The following is a 21,048-nucleotide window of genomic DNA, read 5'->3' on the forward strand; positions in this document are numbered from 1 at the left end:
TGCGATAGATAGAAATTGTTATTAATTTAGTTTTAGTCACAATAAATATATTGTGATTAAAAATTATACATTTAGTTACGATTTTTTTAGTTACAACATAAAAATAATAATTTATAATTATTAATTACAATTTTTTTATAATAATACACAACCTCCGGTACTTTTGATAGTCACTAAGCTAGCAACAAGTAGTTGGAAAAAACATTAAGTTGATATGTAATAATGATAAGTCTATTAGTTCTGAGTCATCTCATGAATATATACACCAAGTTTTGCCGTTGAAAATTCTAAGTCAAGCAAAGAAAAACAAACTATTAAAGTCTTCGCTTAATCATTCAAAAAAATAAATATATAAATAAATAAATAAAAGTCTTGGCTTAGAAAATTCCAAGTTTCATACTTCATATATGATGAAACGAAAGCTTATTTGGAAAAAAAAAAAACATTGCTATTAAGCCTATTATTTACTTGAAGGTTGTCTAATAATTGACCTTAACAATTTTAATTTCAACCACATGTATACATGGACTATGACAGTAGTCCAGTACTCCTATATACTTATTTACTTATTTATTTGGGGTTTGTTTCCATATAATAAGCAAATGAGATGAACTCATGTTTTTGTTTATTCATCTAAATCTGAGACTCTCGATGTCAGGAGGGGCATCATCATCACCAGCCTTTAATAATAATACTTATTATACTATACTCTGTTTATTATTGATTAATGTTCTTATTCCTTCTCTTACCACCAAAGCTCAGAATGAAACTAAACTCACTTCTACACCTCCCTCTGAAGGTCAATCTCCTTGTTATAATATAATCTCATCTGTTATATATATTTATATGTAAATTGGTATGTTGTATGTATGTATGTATGTATATGCAGTGAGAGCATTGAACTTGATCTTTGAGCAATGGAATATAAGGGCTGAGTCTAATGAATGGAACATAAGTGGAGAACCATGCAGTGGCTTCGCCTTGGATGAATCCCCACCCATCACCGACACATCCTATAATCCCTTCATCAAATGCGACTGTACTTTCAACAGTGGCACCATCTGTCACATTACTAGAATGTATGTATATCTTTATATATTAAAAGTGCCTATCTAACGGTATTTCTTGGTTTAACAGAATATACTTTTAAAAATAAAAAAAATATTCTGTTAAATTTAACGATAGGTTTGATCTCCCGTTAACTTTAAAAAATATATAAATAATTAAACCCAAAAAATTAAACAATCTTTTTTTAAACGTTTAAACCAAATAATTAAATCCAAAAAATTAAACAATCTTTTTTTAAATTAAAAAAAATAATCCTAGCCACATATCTCTCTAACATAACTAACCGTATATCTCCAATGTTTGATATTTTTTTTATTAGTTAAACGTTAACAAATAAATAAAAAATTAACAAATATTAATATTGTTAGCTTACTTACACGATTTTTTTTTTAAACCCAAAAAATTAAACAATCTTTTTTTTTTAAAACGTTTAAACCCAATAATTAAACCCAAAAAAATTAAACAATCTTTTTTTAAATTAAAAAAAACTACACCAATACCCACCTTAAATAACAATCATCAATATAAAATCTAAACTCTATATAAAAAAAATCGTTTATAACCTAAAACATTTGAATAACAATGTGTATATTATAGGTTTATATACACAATTATGACATTCTTAACAATTAGTTTTATAAAACATATCGTTTATAACATAATTTACAATTAGTCACTAAATTCTTAAACAAAAACCCTAGAACTTAAAATAAAACTAATATTTACGTGGCTCGCCACGTAATTCTCTTCTAGTATGTATATATATGTATATCTATTATTTATAGGGAAATTTGAAATTCCATGCTTTAAATACCCTATAATTTTTCCCCTAAATGTATAATCATTAAAATTGGTCATATATGACCACTTTAATGATTTTCCTAAACTACCCCTCACATTTCAAACCATCTCTCTCTCTTCCTCTCTCTCAGCCCCCTTCTCTCTTCATCTCTTTCTAACCGAAAGAAAAAAAAAAAAAAAAAAAAAAAAAACCACCCGGTCTGATGGTCGGACCATTGGGTCCGATGGGGTCCGACCAATCGGACCCATCAGACCCCATGGTCCGACCATCGGACCCCCCCTCTCTCTTCATCTCTTTCTAAAGAAGAAAAAAAAAAAAAAAAAAACCACTTGGTCTGATGGTCGGACCATTGGGTCCGATGGGTCCGATTGGTCGGACCCCATCGGACCCAATGGTCCGACCATCGACCAAGTGGTTTTTTTTTTTTTTTTTTTTCGTTGCTAGAAAGAGATGAAGAGAGAAGGGGGCTGAGATGGGGTGCAGCGTTCGGTTGAGGCTCATGGGTTGAGAGAGGAAGAGAGAGGGGGCTGGGTCCTTCGTCGGAGGTGGTGGGTGGTCCTCGGTGGTCGTCGGAGGTGGTGGAGGTGAGCCGTGCGTTTGGGTGGTCCTCACGGGTTGAGAGAGAGGAAGAGAGAGGGGGTGCGCCGTGGGTATTGTGGGTCGGTGGTGGTGCTTCGATGATGGTGCGTGGTGGGTCGGTGGGGAGCGTCGTGGGCCAGTGTGTGGCCGTCGTTTGGGGTTGGGAGGGCTGGGTTGGGACGGTTGAACAGAGAGAATAGAGGAAAGGAGAGAGAATGGGTGTGAGATTTTGAGAGGGGTAATTTTGGGATTTAGGTAAAGTGGGCATATTCTAACAATTACCTATAATTTAAGTTTTTCTAACCAATTAACCCTTAAATCATGCATAAAAAATCAAATTTCCCTATTTATATGTATATAAATAATTTTTTTTAAAAAATCACTTTTAGCGAAAAAAAAAAGTGTTTCTGTATATTTCTTATTTATTTTGGTATTTTGGAGAGTCTTTTAAGCTAACATAAATTTATTTCCTAATTGTGTATGTTGTAAGTGCTTAGGATTATTGTAAATTTTTTTAAATGTTTAGTAAGTAACTATTTAAATTTATTTTTTCAAATAATTTTAAATAACTATATGCGAACATTAAAAGTCAATAAAAAAGACTAAAAAATTTTAGTAGATGTCCAAAAATAAAAATAAGCTTATCCTGAAATAGCTGGTCTAAAGTGTACTACAGACTTCCCAAAACTTCACTCTAAATTTATATTTAAATTAAATTAGATATTGTGAAATTGTAACTTAATTATCATGTAGAGCATATTTGCTAACATAATAAGGTTGCTAATCATGGATCTTATCATCTTATACAGTGTTGTACACTATTTTATCCATTAATAATTTTCAAAATTATATATTTGCATGATTGTTAGTCAACATTTTTTAAAATTATAAAAATTATACGTAATTTTACATCATCTAGTGGTCTATACACAAATTAGGGACTTTCTCATTTTTCTTTGATAATAATTACTTTTTTGACATTTTGTAAAATATTGCCCTTTTAAAAAAAGAAAATTAAATACTTATTATTTTTCATAACATTAAAACACTCTCATCAACTTGTCTATTTATTGGAGCTTTCATTTAAAATATTTTATTAATTTTTTTTTTCATTTTATCTCACTCATTTACGTTATATTGTATATTAATTTCTTTATATATTTTTTATATTATTTTAATATTATATCTTTACATATAAGACAAAAGAAAGTCATCCGATCCAATCCTAACCGACCGATCTAATCCCAACCGATCCAATAGAATCGGATATCCAATCATAATTGGATCGGATCGGATGCAAATTTTAAAAATCCAATCGGATTGGATCGGATGTTGGATGAGACATCCGATCCAATGGATAACCGAACCGATCCAATCAAATATCATCCAATATCCATCCAATCATATTTAATATTTATAATTTTATATATTTAATTATTTTATTTTAAAAAAAATATATTAATTATTAATAAGTTTTACTGTGCACATGCACACATTGATTTAATATTTTATATAATATTTGCATTTGATGTATTGGACTTGTTTATTAAGACTTTTGCTTATTAAGTTAGATTTGTGTTATATTTTTATTATGGTATCATGAAAATTAGGTTGGATTTGGATTAAACTATTGTTTATTATTGGATTATTAGATTTTAAATTATATATTTTTTATATATTTTTCCTTTTTAATGAAATCAGCCTAAATAGTGGCTAAAATAGATTGGATTCATCCATTGGATCCATTGGATGGATCCAATCCAATCCAATAAAAAACCAGTTAAATCATCCAATGGATGGAACCGATCCAATCCAATATATCCATTGGATCGGATCGGATCGGATCGGATGATTCAATTTAATTGGATTGGATCGGATGGCGAAATCCAATATCCAATAAATAATTGGATTGGATCGGATGGGTTCAAATCTATTGGATATGATCCAATGAACACCCCTATGTTAGGGTATCAATCCAAGTCCCACATCAAAAGAATAGACAAGAATTGTCTTGAACATAAAAGTGTTCCATGTCAAAAAATAACACAGTGAGGGCCTAGGCCTAAAGTAGACAATACCATACTAATGTGAAAGTTAACATGATTAGGTGTGGTAGCCTAACAAGGTGGAAGAATGGGGCCAACAAGTGGTATCGCTAGGTTTAGGAGTTGAGTAGTGGCCTGCATGTGTGATGTGTGGGAGAAATCATCAATGTGATGACATCGCGATTGAAGATTTGGATGGTGCATGTATCAAAAGTCACTTGATATTGTGCTAGATAGGTAGTGAAGGTTAGCGGTACAAGATGATTTCGCTCGAGGGGAGGTCATGAGTACATGGTCCTTAATTTGAGGGGAGGGAGTCCCACATTAGAAAAATAGACAAGAGTTGCCTAGAATATAAGTGTTTTACCAACTCCATTGATATAAGACAGCCCATAACAAGGCGTACCATATACTTACAAAACGCTCCTAATAGCCGCATCCACAAAAACCAAGATAGATCCAAGGAACAAACCTCCCTCTCTCGACCTTTACCAATAATTTTTACATAAAGGATTTAGTTTTCCCTTCTTTTTTTTTTTTGAAAATAAGCGTAATCGTACCATTAATAATTAAAGATAGACCTCGCGGTCATTACATAAAAGGTTCTCCGGAACTGAAGCAACCGGAATAATCCCGTACAACTTGTTAATAAAAGCCCAATTAGCCACATTATGGGCTGCAAAATTACAAGTTCGATTAACATACATAAAACTACAACAACTAAACGAAGGAGATGACTTTGCACAAAAAGAGATATAATTGTCAATCGCCCAATGAGACTCCGTCCCATTGAGTGCATTGATAACTAATCTCGAGTCACTCTCGATCAAAATAAACTTAAAACCTTCCTCCAGAGCCAAAGAAACTGCTGCACAACAAGCCGCTGCTTCTCCACACAAAGCATCTGAGAAGTTCAACCGATCCGTAAGAACTCGAATCACCGAACCTAGATGGTTCCTGGCTACCACTGCTAAGCACATACTTTCTGACCCCACCCTAACATCACAGTTCAATTTTATCCAATCCTGAGGTGGCGGCATCCAGGTCTCCCTTTCAGTTGGTGTAGAGCAAGGTAAGAAAGTAGCATGAAGCTCTGCATAAGAGTTATTAACCTGGTCAATACATTTCAAAATATCCAGATGAGAGTTATTATGTATAAAATCATTTTGCACTTTCCAGATAGTTTCAACTATGATCGAAGCATACAGGAAAGCTTCTTCCACCCGGATCCCCCTAGAATTCAAATTCCATAAAAATTTGACCCAATCCCACATTCGAATCCCAGAGTTGCAGATAGGATAGACGCCCCAAGGTGATGATCTCCATAAATGCATCGCCACATCACAAGACAAGAACAGGTGTTCCATGGATTCCTCCCCCAAACCACATAGAGGGCAGCAGGTGTCTTCAATGTGGAAACGCCTTCCAATCACAGATCTAATAGGGAGTGCATCGGATAATATGCACCACCACATGATCTTATGCCTTTCTAAAATTTTACTATTCCACAACTTATTCCAGAGAGTCGGAGCTACCACACAAGGACTAGCTCTATCCATAGCTTGAGACAAATAAGCAGATTTGCTTGTGAACTGGCCACTTTTATCCAGTGTCCACACCCATCTATCCTCCCCTTGGCCAGAGGGATTTTCCCCTTTCACGATCGCAGACACCGTAACTTTATCAAATAAGACATTTAGCTTTGGGATGTCCCATTCTCCATTCTCAAGCAATAAATCATCCACACAATGCTCATTCATTGAGGCCCCACCCCTTGGTATCGGGGTAAAACCTTTCAGGTGCGGAATCCAAGGATCCCTCCAAATGTTAGTCGCCCTTCCATTTGTTACCACTTTACAAGCCCCCTTCCTTAAAATGGATTTTGCTTTCACAACATTCTTCCAGAACCAGGAATCAGAGTCCTTATAACTGCAGTTTAAAAACTCCTTCCCTTTTAGATACTTGGCTTTCAAAATTTTGCAGCATAAGGATTGGGAGCCTTTTAGCAAATCCCATCCTCATTTGGCAAGAAATGCCAGATTCATTTCCTTTGTTTTCCTAAAGCCTAGCCCACCCACAGATTTGGGAAGGCACAGCTTATCCCAAGCCTTCAGATGAAGACCATGGTTGCCTTTATCAAAACCCCACCAAAAATCCCTGACTAAACCATCCACCCTTGTGGCCATACTACTCGAGAGTTTGGTGGTTTGCATAGCATAGACATGCATCGACAACCCCACAGACTTGATAAGAGTAGCTCGGCCCGCTTTCGACAACGTTTTTGCTTTCCAACCCTGCAGTTTAGAGGTGAGATTATCCAGAATAAAGTTGAAATCTGCATCCTTCTGTCTAGATCTGAAAAGGGGCAGACCCAAATAATTTATAGCACCTTCCGGAGATTGAATGCCCAGAGCTTCCTTAATCCCTCTCCTCATACCCTCAGGGGTATTATTACTGAAGAAAATAGATGTTTTTAATTTATTCACCCTTTGACCAGACCAAGAGCAAAACCTCTCCAGGCAATTCCAGACACCATTAGCTTCATTTATATTGGCCCTACCAACCAGGATAAGATCATCTGCAAAGAGAAGATGGGTAATAGTTGGCCCACCTCTGCTGAGTTTTATTCCATGGATATTGCCTTGCCCCAGAGCTTCTTCCAACAGTCTCGAGACAACCTCCGCTGCACAAATGAATAGATAAGGGGAGAGGGGATCACCCTGGCGGCACACGAAGGCATAATTTTTCCAACCTGACCCCCATTCAGGCAGATGTTCAAAGTGGTCGTGGAAATACATTGCGAGATCCAAGCTCGCAGCTTCGAAGGGAAACCCACACAATCCATAACGTGGTCAATGAACCTCCAACTGAGCCTGTCATAAGCTTTAACAAGATCAATTTTGATTGCAAAAAAACCTTCCCTGCCTTTCTTCCGTTTAAACGAATGGATAATCTCTTGAACAATGACATTATTATCTTGAATGTTTCTTCCCGGAACAAAAGCCGCTTGAGTAGGGCATATTATAGAAGGCAAAATCGGTTTGATTCTATTGGCAATGATTTTGGATATGACCTTGTAAATAACATTGCAGAGAGAAATGGGTCTGAATTGACTTGGTCTCTTCGGATTCTGGACCTTGGGGATAAGAACTACATTTGTAGCATTTAAACCTTTATGCATATAACCATTCCTGAAGAAGTCAGAAACTGCGTCACAGAAATCATCTCCCACAGACTCCCAGTAATGTTTGAAAAAGAGTACTGACATTCCATCCGGGCCCGGAGCCTTATGGCTATTCATGGCAAACAAGGTATTCTTTATTTCATCCCGAGAGGGGCAGAGGAGAGACCCCTCTTGATCCTCGAGGGAAATCTTTTCCTGAAACAACCTCCTGCAGTCCAGACTTTGGTCAGTGTCTGATCCCACAAAAATACTCTTGAAAAACTCGGTAAATTCTATTCCAATAGCATCTCTATCAGTGATCCAGACATTATCCTTGTTCAAAATACTTTCAATGGCATTTCTCCTTCCTCTTATTGTAGCCGAGAGGAAAAAGAATTTCGAGCATCTATCCCCTTCCTTGAGCCAAGTGATCCTAGCTCGCTGCTTCCAATAAATCGCTTTTCGGGTCAACATTTCATTTAGCGATTTCCTAATTTCACATTCCTTTCTCCACTCCCTAGCTCCCACAGGGAGCTTCTGAAAACTATCCAATTTCAGTTCCAGGTCTTTAATTACCCAATCAAGCCTCCCATACTGCAATCTATTCCAATTCAGAAGGGCGATCCTAGTAGCACCAACCTTTTTAAAAAAACGGGCGGGGGCCCAAGAATGAGCTACCGTTCTCCAAGCATTGGCAACAACAAGTTTGCTTCTATCATCCCGCGTCCAGCCTTCCTCAAACTTGAAGAATCTCTTAAACTTGGGAGGTTGACCACTAGTATCCAGAAAGAGAGGTCTATGATCCGAATTGCTCGTCTGGAAAGAGCAAATAGTTGCTTTTGGAAACAGTTTGAACCACGCTCCATTCGCTATCCCTTTATCGAGAGCAGATTTCACATGACTACCCCCCGACCTGTGGTTATCCCAAGTCATCTTGTCACCTTGTATACTCATATTGATCAACCCTCGAGAATCAACAAGGTTAGAAATGAATGGGATAAAGGGGTCTCTTCCTGAAGAGCCTTCTCTTTCAGAGTTACTAAGCACAAAATTGGTATCTCCAATAATTAGCCAAGGGCCTCCAAACCTATCCCCAAGGGCCATTAACTCCGCCCAAAACTTTTTCTTAGCATGAAGATAAGGGGGGCCATACACACACGAGAGAAGCCACGGATTGGAGAGGGGATCCGAGTAAACAATACCAGATATATGATTTCGAGAACAAGCAATACATTCAAAATTAAAGCCAACTTTCCAAGCCAAAATAATACCTCCAGCAGTACCAATAGAGGGTACATTGATATTAAAATAAAAGTGGAGGGATCTAAGAGTACGTACCAGAGGAGTCGCATCCACTTTGAGCTCGGTCAGAAACACAAAGTCCGGAGAGCGCGCTCTGATCAGGGACTTCAATTCACGAACTGTAGAGGTCTGCCCTAACCCCCTACAGTTCCAGGCAATCCCTCTCATGGCGCCTGTGGAGGAGATTTGACATTCTCCTCCACAGGGTTCTGTGAGTACACCGATAAGCTGGAGCCAGAGTCTTCAATGACAAAGGAACCAATTAACGGGTTCTTCATTATTCCTTCATTGCAGCTCATTGAGTCAGACTCTTCTTCGGATGGATCGTCATAGATCACCTTAGATTCCCGGTCCTTCTCCTTATTATCCCATGGAAAATCCCGAACCACATCCGGGTGGGTCCTGATAGTCTTGTGAGGTCTAGTGCATAAAGAAGCTGAGCCTTCAAATTTCCTTTTTTTAAAAGGAGTTGACCTTTCATTGACTTCAGAACTAGTCGGCACACCTATGTCCCCTCCCAACCTTTTGATTTCATACAAATCTAGCTTTCCAAAATGTTTCAAGTCATAAAGTAACTCCTCTTGGGCTTTAAAGAATTGAGATAAAGCTTTTCCTTCATCACAAGAGGGAACGCCCAAGCTTCCATTGCCACTCTCAAGTTGAGCAACAACATTAGACAAAACTTTTTCTTTCTCTATGCATGGGTGGGCCGCCTCACCATCAGCCACGTCCTTCAGAGTGGGCTCGGGTTGGGAGTTGTCTCCTATTTCAAAAGCCTTATCAATAATAGCTTTGGAGTTATACAATAAATCACCAGGCCCAACTTGCTTGGAATTAGAAGAAACAGGCCCACTATTAATAAGAAGCACCGGCCCACACCCTTCCTCACTTCCAAAAAAATCATTTTTTCCACACTTAGCCTTCGGCCCAGTCGGCCCAACAAGCCCAGATGGCCCACTTCCTTTCCCAATGGACAAAGTGTCCGTTACAGCATCTGTCATAATCAAAGGTGGCTTTTCCATATTTGTAGCATTAATTATACCTACTTGGTTTCCTTTATATCCCCCAGTCAACGACAATATATAAGGAAAAGAGACAGATAACTTTCCATCACTATTCAAATTTTCCATAGCCTTATTACCCATTTCAGCTCTACCTCGACCAGACCCAGCACTCTTCTTCTTGGGAATCCATTTTTTCTGCATACCTTTCCCACGCCCGGAGAAGTCACGATCCATCATAGTCACAGCTCGGCTCGGACTTCGATCCCCAACATCTTTCGAATTGGCTCCGGCACCGGCGATCCGAGGCACTGTCTCCGTTCCAACGCCTACAACGTCGACTGCCATAGATCCAGTCGAAGAAGTCGACCCCCTCTTCATCACAGTACTGGTGAAAACGTCATGGAACTTCGAAGCCGTGGATAGCCACGGTCCGAACAACGGAAAAGGAACACCAACACTGTTAGCCACCGTGGACGGAGAAGACAATGTGCATCCCTTTCGTTGATGCCCCAGACGCCCACAGAAGTAACAAAAAATCCCAACTTTCTCATATTTAAACTGGAGCCATCTTTTTGTTCCAGAGTCGAGATCAAAAAAACAACCCGAAAAAAGCGAGTTCTCAATATTAAGCTCCACAAGAACTCTGAGAAATAGATGCCATGAACACGGTTTATCCTCCTCGAGCTCCACTTTGAGTACCTTTCCAGATAATCCACCAAGGAGCTTGCCATTGTCCACTGAAAAGTACTCATGAGGCAAGTTGTGAATCTGCACCCACAAATTAATTTTGTCCACAGAGTTAATGCCTTCACCACCCAACTTCCAAGCACAGAGAACAAAAGAGTATCCTTTAAAAGACCAGGGACTTTGATCCAGTGCCCATTGCCTATCCTCCTCACAATCAAAACCCAGTTTAAAGGTATTGGGTTTTGACAACGCATCATTCATAGCAAAGACTGCAACCTTCTTAAGCCAATTTTTTGTAACATATTCCTTGACATCATCCTCATCAACAGCCATTGGAGCCACTACTCTCCCAACCAAACACAAAGATGACAATGCCTTAAGAGAAGAGGCACTCGGATTGAGAGAAATAGTAGCTTCAATACAAGAGACAGCTTTACCTCGAGCATTGACCACAGGAGCATTTACTATCTCCATAAATGCAAGACAGCAAACGACAAACCAAAAAACTTAATCCCACAAACCAGGACCCAACCAACCTACCAAACTCCACAGACACACAAGACCCCACGCACAGAAAAGAAAGGAAAACGAGTGATAAAAAAACACAAAGAAACACAAACACCAAAACTTACAAAGGAGACGAAACTAATCCAAAAGAAAGCCAAACACAAAACACAGAACCCACAGAAGACTAAGAGAACCCCACGGACACGAAACACAGAGAGAGTAGGAAAGACAAACAAATCATGAACATAATCTATTAGGCAAGAGGTTGGTGAATGACCAATCTCCTAGGAAGAGGGGAGTGGTTTTACCAACACCTCGATATATTTTATAGACATGGTTAGGGAGTCATATTTTTTTTTTTTTTTTTGGATAAAAGATGATTTAGCTTTTGATATCAGATATGATCAAATTTGGCATTTGTTATCATCACTTGAAATTATTTTATTTCGTTTGAAAAAAATATACCAATTTTAGAGATGTCAAATTAATCAAATTTGAAACAATTTCCAAAAAAAAAAAAAAATCTCATAATCTTGGCAAGAGTTTTAAGTTTTATTTTTGGTTGAAATTAATAAAGTGAGCTCTTTTGTAATTATAAGTCTCGTTTAGTCTTAACAAAAATAAAAATATGACTAAAATTTGATATTTAGAGTCCAGTTATTAATATAATTTTATTGACAATTTATTATCTATATTTATAGATTTGTTGTATTTAAAAAAACATTTATTTTTCAATAAATTCTATTTTTGTGACCAATATTATTAGGTTAGTAACAAATTTTGTTAGAATTTAAATAGGATTGTTCTTTTTTATTATTGTCGATATATACACACTTTTAAATAGTTAATAATTCTGTAGCATATGTTTTTTTCAATTTCATTTTTCTTCTCTAAGTTACAATTGTTAATTAACATAATATATTATCAATATTCTAAGTTTTAAGTTTTCACCCATATTATTATACTAGAAGAAAGTTACGTGCAAGGCACGTATATTTAGTTTTATGTTATGTGTTCTATAATTTAATTAAGAAAGATTCAATAAATAATCATATAATTTAAAATGATTTAAAAACTAATTTTAATTAGTGTGTGGGGTTATTTGAAAATCAATAGTGAAAAGTCAAATTTAAAATTTGCAGAAAGAGAAGAGGAGAATGGAGATTAGCTTGAAATTTAAATATATTTAAAAAATAATAATGCTACACACTTACTACGGATACTTAACTCGAGCCGGTAATAATAAAATTATAAAGAATATGAGTAGCAGGCATATAACTGGACATATGAAAGAAAGAATATAAAAAACAAGAAATATGATAGCTTCCAAATAATATTATAACAAAGCAATGCTCTTCAAATTTATCTTAATATAATTCTTCTCTTGAAGCCTCTCATCAATCTCATAGTACTTCATGATAGATTCAACAAAATATATGTGTTTATGTATATTTGGATTCAACAAAATATATGTGTTTATGTATATTTATTTTGAGCAAATCAGTAAACATATATTTTCAACAAATTAACCCGATAAACTCAAGATCCACATATATATATATATAGCTAAGTATTCAAATACAATTGTAAAATCTAAACTTAAAACAAAATCAAATGGACAATTCATGCTCAACTAATAAAGCTATATATATACTGTTATGATTACATCAACCCAAATATTCTTACTTGCTATAACCGAATTATAAAAATTAAAAAGTATAATTTGAGATATATAGACTAAAATCATCCAAATAAACAAATAAATTAGTTACACATAGAATTATAAATGATACTTTTTTTAGAGTGTGTTTGAAGCTTATGTGAAATTTTTTGGATCTCTTCACTATTATTTTTTATCTCTATTTTTTTTTTTGTATAAATATATATGTATATAGAAAATTTATATTAAAAAAATGAAAAATATACATACATATATTTTATTGTTGTTAATTAAATTCAAAATAGTATAGTAATAGAGAAAATTTAGAAATTAGATTTTTATTATGAATTTTTATTTATTTAAAATAATTAACTTTAATAAAAAAAAAATTAGAAAAAATGAGAACGTACAAGATTAGGTATATATATTTTATTAGTTTTAATTAAATTCAAAATAGGATAGTAAATTTATGGTTTAAATAATATCACATGAGAACAATATATAATATTGTATATATATAAATAATATCAGTTCAAATATCAAATATCAGTTTAAATTTTTATTTTATTATTTTATTATATATAAATAATATTTTATTATTTTATTAAATATAATCACACCACCCATAAATTTCTCATAAATCAAAAATTTAGTTATATAAGCACACTTTATATAAAATAGATATGATCCCATTTTAATTAATTTTTTTGGTAATTACACAACAGGAAAGTATATGCATTGAGTGTTGTTGGTCCAATTCCAGAAGAGCTATGGACTCTGACCTTCCTTTCCGATCTGTATGAAATCTTTTATATTCTCTTAACTATATCATTATTTTTTAGAACATTGCTATTAATTAACAGCACTACCGCGAAGTGACACCTTACGATTACGATTTTTTATAATAATTAAAATATATGAAACATAATATTTAATTGGACTAATAGCATAATGACACCTTCTAATAATACTAAGTACTACGGGTACTTTTAGCATTTCTCTATTTTTTTATGATTAATGCTAATGGTACTTAGCATACTTAGGTTCAATATAAATCAATTAAATAACTTTTAAAGAATATCGCTAACGTGTTACTTACTGGATTTTTTTTTATGCATATAATACTTGGTTTATTCCATGAATTCATTTTGTAGGAACTTGGCCCAGAATTTGTTGTCAGGCTCTCTATCTCCATCAATTGGAAACCTCACTAACATGCAATACTTGTAAGTCCATACCTAAAATTTAAGCATAAATTTATCATAAATGCTCAACATGATTTGGTATAACTATAATGTCTTCTCTGTTTTGGTTATGTAATACTAGGAGCTTAGGCATAAATGCACTGTCAGGAGAGGTACCAAAGGAATTGGGACAACTTACTGAGCTAATATCTTTGTAAGTTTGAATGCCTTCTTACAAATTTATTGCAACCTTATCCAATTCCATCATATTATTGCCCTTAATTCTCTTACATTATATTATGTATATATATATAGGTCTTTTTCATCAAACAACTTCTCTGGTCCTCTGCCCCAAGAACTAGGGAACTTAAGCAAATTAGAACAACTGTAAGTTTGTAAAATCTATTAAAGATTTGATACTTTTTTCTTGGCTGCATTTAGTTAAGAATCCATAATATAAACTCTATTCATTCAATTTGTTTATTTGACAGTTACATTGATAGTTGTGGAATTAATGGAACAATTCCTTCAACATTTGCAAATCTCCAAAGCTTGAAAACAGTGTAAATTATTTCTTCTAACTCATCATTCAATTCCTTCAACATTATTATATTAGAAGAAAAAATAACTAAGTATATTTTTCCCCTTTTTCTAGAAAGGCATCAGATATTGAACTCACAGGCGAGATACCTGAATTCATAGGAAATTGGTCAAATCTTACTTCCTTGTAAGACAAGTTTAACCAATTTGTGTGTGTGTGTGTTTTTTTTAGATAACATTGCAAGTTGCAAAATCTATAACTATATATTAAAATGGTAGTTATATATATATATAGTTACTTGGCTATAATGTGTATGTAGAAATTTTCAAGGAAACTCTTTTCAAGGACCTATACCATCAACTTTGGCGAATCTAACTTCTCTAACAGAGTTGTGAGTAATCTTAATATAGAATTTCATATTCATCTACACATTTTTTAAGTTAATAATAATCTTAAGTGTGAATTATATGTAGGCTATTGAGTGAAATATCTAATGGCAGTTCTTCTCTTGCATTTATCGCCAATATGAAATCTCTATCAGTCTTGTAAGTAACATGTTTTCAACACAATCATACATACAATAGCTTTATTAGTACTCCTGTTTTATTGTGGAGTATAATTTTTTGATACAACCTGCAGAGTATTAAGGAATATCAGCATCACTGGCTCGATTCCTTCGAATATCGGTGAACATAAAGACTTGACACAGTTGTAAGTTCATTAGGGGACTCAAAATTACCCAACTTGTACTCTATTCTATCTATGAATTAGTTGCATTTTTTCATTACAGGGATTTGAGCTTCAACAAGTTAAATGGACAGATTCCAAATTCTCTTTTCAACTTGAGTTCACTTAATGCTTTGTAAGACATTAATTACTGCCTGTAATTTATAGTATAAAATCATATGTATAGTAATATTGTATGTTTTACTCAGGTTTCTTGGAAACAATAACCTAAATGGTACCTTGCCTCAAAGGAAAAGTGCATCTCTTCTCACCATGTAAGCCAATATATATGAATTTAATTATAGTTATATAATAGGGTATGTTTAGCAAGATTCATGGTAATGACTCTAAAATGTGCAATATTTTATGCCTGCAGAGATGTAACATACAATAATTTAGTGGGAAGTATTCCTTCTTGGGTAAACAATCAACAAAATTTAGACATGTAAGTTTCTTTGACATTTCTTAGTTTGTACCTCAATTTGTGTGTTATGCTTGTTTTACCATAAAGTACAACTAGTCTTAATTAATTTTATACGTCACTTTGTTGATGCAGTAACTTGGTTGGAAACAATTTTACAATAGATAATTCAAACAACAGGTAAATTTTTCATCATGCAACATAGAAAAATCAATATTCATATTCACTAAGTGAAATTTATTGAGTAAACTACTTTATTATTGCTTTGTGTTATCAGAACTCTTTTTACAAAATTGAACTGCCTTCAAAAAAATTTCCCATGTAATCGAGATCGTCCTCTCTGTAAGTATAATTAGAACAATTTATGTTGGTTATTTCTGATAAAGTCTTTAGCTAAATGTCATATGTTTTCATTTTCTTCTGCAGATTATAACTTTGGCATTAACTCTGGTGGTAATGAAATTAGATCTTCTACTGACAATCTTGTGTATGAAAAAGATGATGAAGCTCTTAGTCCAGCTGCTCATTTTGTCACCAGCTCTGAGAGATGGGGAGTAAGCAATGTTGGACTTTTCGCAGGGAATAGCAATGCTACCTATACAAGTAATTCATTATCTCAATTTCAAAATACTTTAGACCCTGAACTATACCAAACTACAAGGCTTTCTGCTTCATCATTGAGATACTATGGTCTGGGGCTTCAGAATGGAAACTACACTGTCAAACTTCAGTTTGTAGAAACTGCTTTCGACTATCCTAGCAGCTGGAAAAGTTTGGGCAGGCGTATGTTTGATATTTTTATCCAAGTAATTAATGACAGCCTAATTGTCTTGTCCCCAAGAATATTTTCAATCTTTTTTTTCAACATTAATGTTCCATCAACTGAATTGTTCTTGCTCTTTATGTCTACCTTATTTGTGTGCAATTATGATAGGGAAAGCTTGAAATAAAAGATTTTGACATCAGAAAGGAGGCTGGTGCAGTCTCTCTCCGAGCAGTCCAGAAGGAATTTAAGGCTCGGGTTTCAGAGAACTACCTTGAAATTCATCTTTATTGGGCTGGGAGAGGAACTTGTTGCATACCAGCTCAAGGTACTTATGGACCATCCATTTCAGCCATCAGTGCTACTCCAGGTAACCAATCTAACATGGTTTCATATGACTTCTTTTTTGGATGATAAATAAAGTCATTCTAAAGAAGTTATTTTTCAAATTAAAAAAAGTAGAAACTTAGTCAAACTGTGCCGATCATAGAGTTGAATAGTGTTGTTTGGAGGCAGATTTCGAACCTACAGTTAGTAACATTCCTCCAAGCAATAAGAAGAATCGAACTGGTTTGATTGTGGGGATCATTGTTGGGGCTGTCACTTTCATCCTTTTGTCTGTTGTAGTGGCCTTTTATGTTGTTCAGAGAAGAAAGAAGTCTCAAATGAATGATGATGAAGGTCAGCATTTTTTTTCTTGTATGTTTCACATTAGTTGGTCCTAATTGAAAGAGAAATTAATGATCAGGAAAGTATGATTATTGTATTGTGATATGCAGAGTTCTTGGGGATGGATGTTAAGCCATTCACTTTTGGTTATGCTGAACTAAGGACGGCCACAAATGATTTCGATTCCTCAAATAAGTTGGGAGAAGGAGGATTTGGACCTGTCTACATGGTATATATCATATAAGCTCATTGGAAATATAGAATGCAATAAAATTCTTTTTGACAATTCTTTTGGTATAACTAATAATAGGGAACACTTGAAGATGGAAGAGTAATTGCTGTGAAGCAATTGTCAGTGACTTCTCACCAAGGAAAGAGCCAGTTTGTGGCTGAGATCGCCACGATATCTGCAGTGCAACACCGAAACCTGGTCAAATTATATGGATGTTGTATTGAGGGAGAGAAAAGACTTCTTGTTTATGAGTATTTGGAAAATAAGAGCCTTGATCAAGCACTATATGGTATGAGAATAATGCATTTGTTGCTTATACAAATAACACTAACTGTATTTTAAGAACCAAAAGCTATACTAAACATAACAAATAATGTAACTATCATGATCAGGTAAGAAAAGTTTGAATCTGAACTGGTCAACACGGTTTGACATTTGCTTGGGCATTGCAAGAGGTCTTACTTACCTTCATGAGGAGTCACGGCTTAGAATTGTACACCGAGATGTCAAATCCAGCAACATTCTTCTTGACTCGGATCTCATTCCTAAAATATCTGATTTCGGTTTAGCCAAACTTTATGATGATAAAAAGACTCATATAAGTACAAGAGTTGCAGGAACTATGTAAGACTTTTTCTTTATAATTGAACTTTGTTATGTTTTGTGCTTGTCTTTTCACTGAACTTTTACATTTGTGCTGCAGTGGTTATCTTGCACCTGAATACGCCATGCGTGGACACCTTACAGAGAAAACAGATGTCTATGCATTTGGAGTTGTGGCATTAGAAATCGTTTCTGGCAGACCAAATTCAGACTCAAGCTTAGGTGAAGAAGGAGCTTTTCTTCTTGACTTGGTACTAAAGCCTTTGCCTTTTCTCATGTCTCATATAATATTTAATGAATTCTAATCTTAGCAAACACAAATTTCACATCATTCATATAGTTCACTAGGCTTGGAATCTAAATGAACATAGATTTTTTATAACATGTCATTTATATAATGCCATCTTACTTTATCAACTTCAAATCTCTTCATACATTTTATCAATAGGCTTGGGATCTACATGAAAAAGACCGTGAAATCGAACTTGTTGATTCAAAACTATCAGAATTTGACGCTGAAGAAGTGAGGAGAACTATAGGAGTAGCTTTTTTATGCACTCAAACATCACCTGTAGCTCGCCCATCAATGTCAAGAGTGGTGGCAATGCTTTCAGGAGACACTGATGTGAGCACTGAAGTTTCGAGGCCTGGTTACTTAGTTGATTGGAAATTCAACGATGTCAACACCTTAATGAGTCAAATTGAACAAGGGACAACTGATCCTACCTTGTATGACTCATGTTCAAGTACAAGCATAGTAGCAGATGCAATGCCATCACAAAGAGAAAGACAAACTCATCCAATGCTTCAAGACAATGGTCAGTGAAGTTGATGGAGCAAGGGCTTGGGAGTGAAACTAACAGCCCTTGTTATGAAGTTATGCTTTTCTGTTTATGAACAGAGTTACACCTTATTTTTGTTCTGTTTATCCTTGCTTATTTATTTGTGTCATAAAATTTGAACTGAGATAATCTGGTTTGGGGGTTGAGAATGGAAACTACACTGTCCAATCTCAATTAATAGTTACCAACTTTCTTGTTATGATGTTTGAAAATAAAAAAACAAGACTCAGTTTACCTACTTTAGTTACCAATAAATAAAGTACAATCACCAACTTTCTATTTTGAAAATAAAACCAATATTAACTAATGTCATGGGAGTATAATCAATATTCATGACAGGCACAAATAAAGAAATAAACAATGTAGAATGGGGAGATATACAATGTGAAGCACCAGAGTCCAAAACCCATGTAGAAGATGACATACCTAAAATGCTAGTGGATGGTTGACCTACAAAAGAAGAGACAGACATGACATTATTAGGTTTAGTAAGGAACTTATGAAACTACTCTGAGAGAGCAGCAAAATCATAAGAGCCAGATGGAGGAACATTTGCAGCAATACTAAATTGTGGAGGTTGTATTTGGTTGTAAAGCAGTGGTTGATTATCCATATGAGGAGGTTTAGATTGATTTTTCTGTTGTTTTTTAGCACGATTCGCAAACTCAGGACACTGATCTTTTCAATGACCTTTCTATTTGTAGCTCATCAATCTCAAATTTTGTGTGAAATTGTTCTCTTCGGGAGGAAATAGTGTAGTAGAATGCCATTCCTTGACATAGACTTGAGACAAATTTTATATGTTAACAATTCATTAACCACAAAATCAACTGAAGGAAGAGCAATGCAATATAGAACCATGAAGTATATATCCTCAAAATCACTACAAAGAGCCAGTAAAAATTGAACCAACCATTGTTCCTCCCTATGAGTGATATAAGGTGCAAAAGCACGTTACTCATCTGATTTGGTGAGTGCCAAATTCAGACTCAAGCTTGGGTGAAGAAAAGACTTATCTTCTTGAATGGGTACTAAAACTAGATTCTTTTCTAAATAAATTTCTGTTACCAAAAGTTCAATAACATTATTGTGGACGATGTCCCACATGGAATAAATGGTAGAGATTGAGCCATATATAAGAACATGGACTACTCCACTCATTGCCAATTGGTTTTGAGATGGAACCCCATGATTCTCAACATGGTATCAGAGCCATATCCCTTATCCAATCCGTATACGGTTCAAGATTGATGAGCAAAAAAATAGCCATCATCTTACCAATTGGTTTTGATATGGAACCCCATGATTCTCAACAAACATTATGAATTCAACAGGGAAGAAGTGAGGAGAACCATAAGAACAGCTTTCTTATGCACTCAAGCATCACCTGCAGCTCGTCCATCAATGTCAAGAGTGGTGGCAATGCTTTCAGGAGACACTGGAGCACTGATGTTTCGAGGCCTGGTTACTTGGTTGATTGGAAATTCAACGATGTCAGCACCTTAATGAATCAAATTGAACAAGGGACAACTCATCCTACCTTGTATGAATCGTGTACAAGTACAAGCATTGTTGAAGATGCAATGCTATGACAAAGCGATAAGCTAACCCATCCAATGCTTCAAAACATCAACAACTAGCCAAGTTGATAAAGATGTTTCATAAAATTGGATGGACTATGCCTATGATTTTCTGTTTATGAACAACTCAAGTATGAGTTGCACCTCATTTTTGTTTTGTTCATGTTTAGTACTACTCCATAGTTTTGTTTGTATAATAGGATATTGATTCTATGAATCAACCTTGTCTTGTACTTGGTAGGATATTAGAAATTTCATCTAATATAATTAAGCTTAACCTATTTTGATGAATCCATCATCTCTTATGTCTTAAGTTTTACAGGCTAGACATTTTTCAAGTACATGTTTTCTACAAGGTAATTACTGCTTATAGGGGTTAAAAATGTCACAACCACCCTATGTAAAAGTTGGATTTTGATTGGAAAAGAAAAAAGTAAAGAAAATGATTGAAAAAAGAAAAGTTAAAAAAAAAATCCCATCTTTGGTCTAGAATGAAAAATTGTACGACAAAAAACTTGATTTAATAAAAAAAAATTATAGCTGAAAATTTTTTTTTTTTTACATTTTTCTTATGGGTAAATACCATTTTGGATCCTCTGTTTTACAAAAGTTACCAATTAGACCCTGTGTTTTGTTAAATGACAAAATGGACCATGTATTTTCTAAAATA

General features: G+C 34.8%; 1 protein-coding gene across 3 annotated transcripts; it reads left to right on the forward strand.

The window, feature by feature from the left end:
• Positions 1-545: 545 nt before the first annotated feature.
• LOC115709164 (probable LRR receptor-like serine/threonine-protein kinase At1g56140) lies at positions 546-19,036 on the forward strand. 3 transcript variants are annotated; one of them, XM_030637205.2, is made up of 24 exons: positions 546-799; positions 890-1,079; positions 13,543-13,614; positions 13,972-14,043; positions 14,144-14,215; positions 14,317-14,388; positions 14,493-14,564; positions 14,657-14,728; positions 14,862-14,933; positions 15,016-15,087; positions 15,182-15,253; positions 15,333-15,404; positions 15,478-15,543; positions 15,645-15,713; positions 15,825-15,869; positions 15,967-16,031; positions 16,116-16,495; positions 16,624-16,822; positions 16,969-17,133; positions 17,232-17,350; positions 17,432-17,642; positions 17,746-17,977; positions 18,057-18,207; positions 18,405-19,036. In XM_030637205.2, the coding sequence occupies exons 1-24, from the start codon at positions 616-618 to the stop codon at positions 18,780-18,782; spliced, it is 3,174 nt and encodes a 1,057-aa protein (XP_030493065.2). In that variant the 5' UTR covers positions 546-615; the 3' UTR covers positions 18,783-19,036. The 3 variants fall into 3 exon arrangements, with proteins under 3 accessions (XP_030493065.2, XP_060967116.1, XP_060967117.1); XM_061111133.1 differs by lacking the exon at positions 14,657-14,728; XM_061111134.1 differs by lacking the exons at positions 14,493-14,564; positions 14,657-14,728; positions 14,862-14,933 and having other exon boundaries at positions 548-799.
• The last annotated feature ends 2,012 nt before the right edge of the window (positions 19,037-21,048 follow it).

Source organism: Cannabis sativa, chromosome 3, assembly GCF_029168945.1.
Source record: "Cannabis sativa cultivar Pink pepper isolate KNU-18-1 chromosome 3, ASM2916894v1, whole genome shotgun sequence".
NCBI classification, from domain to species: domain Eukaryota; kingdom Viridiplantae; phylum Streptophyta; class Magnoliopsida; order Rosales; family Cannabaceae; genus Cannabis; species Cannabis sativa.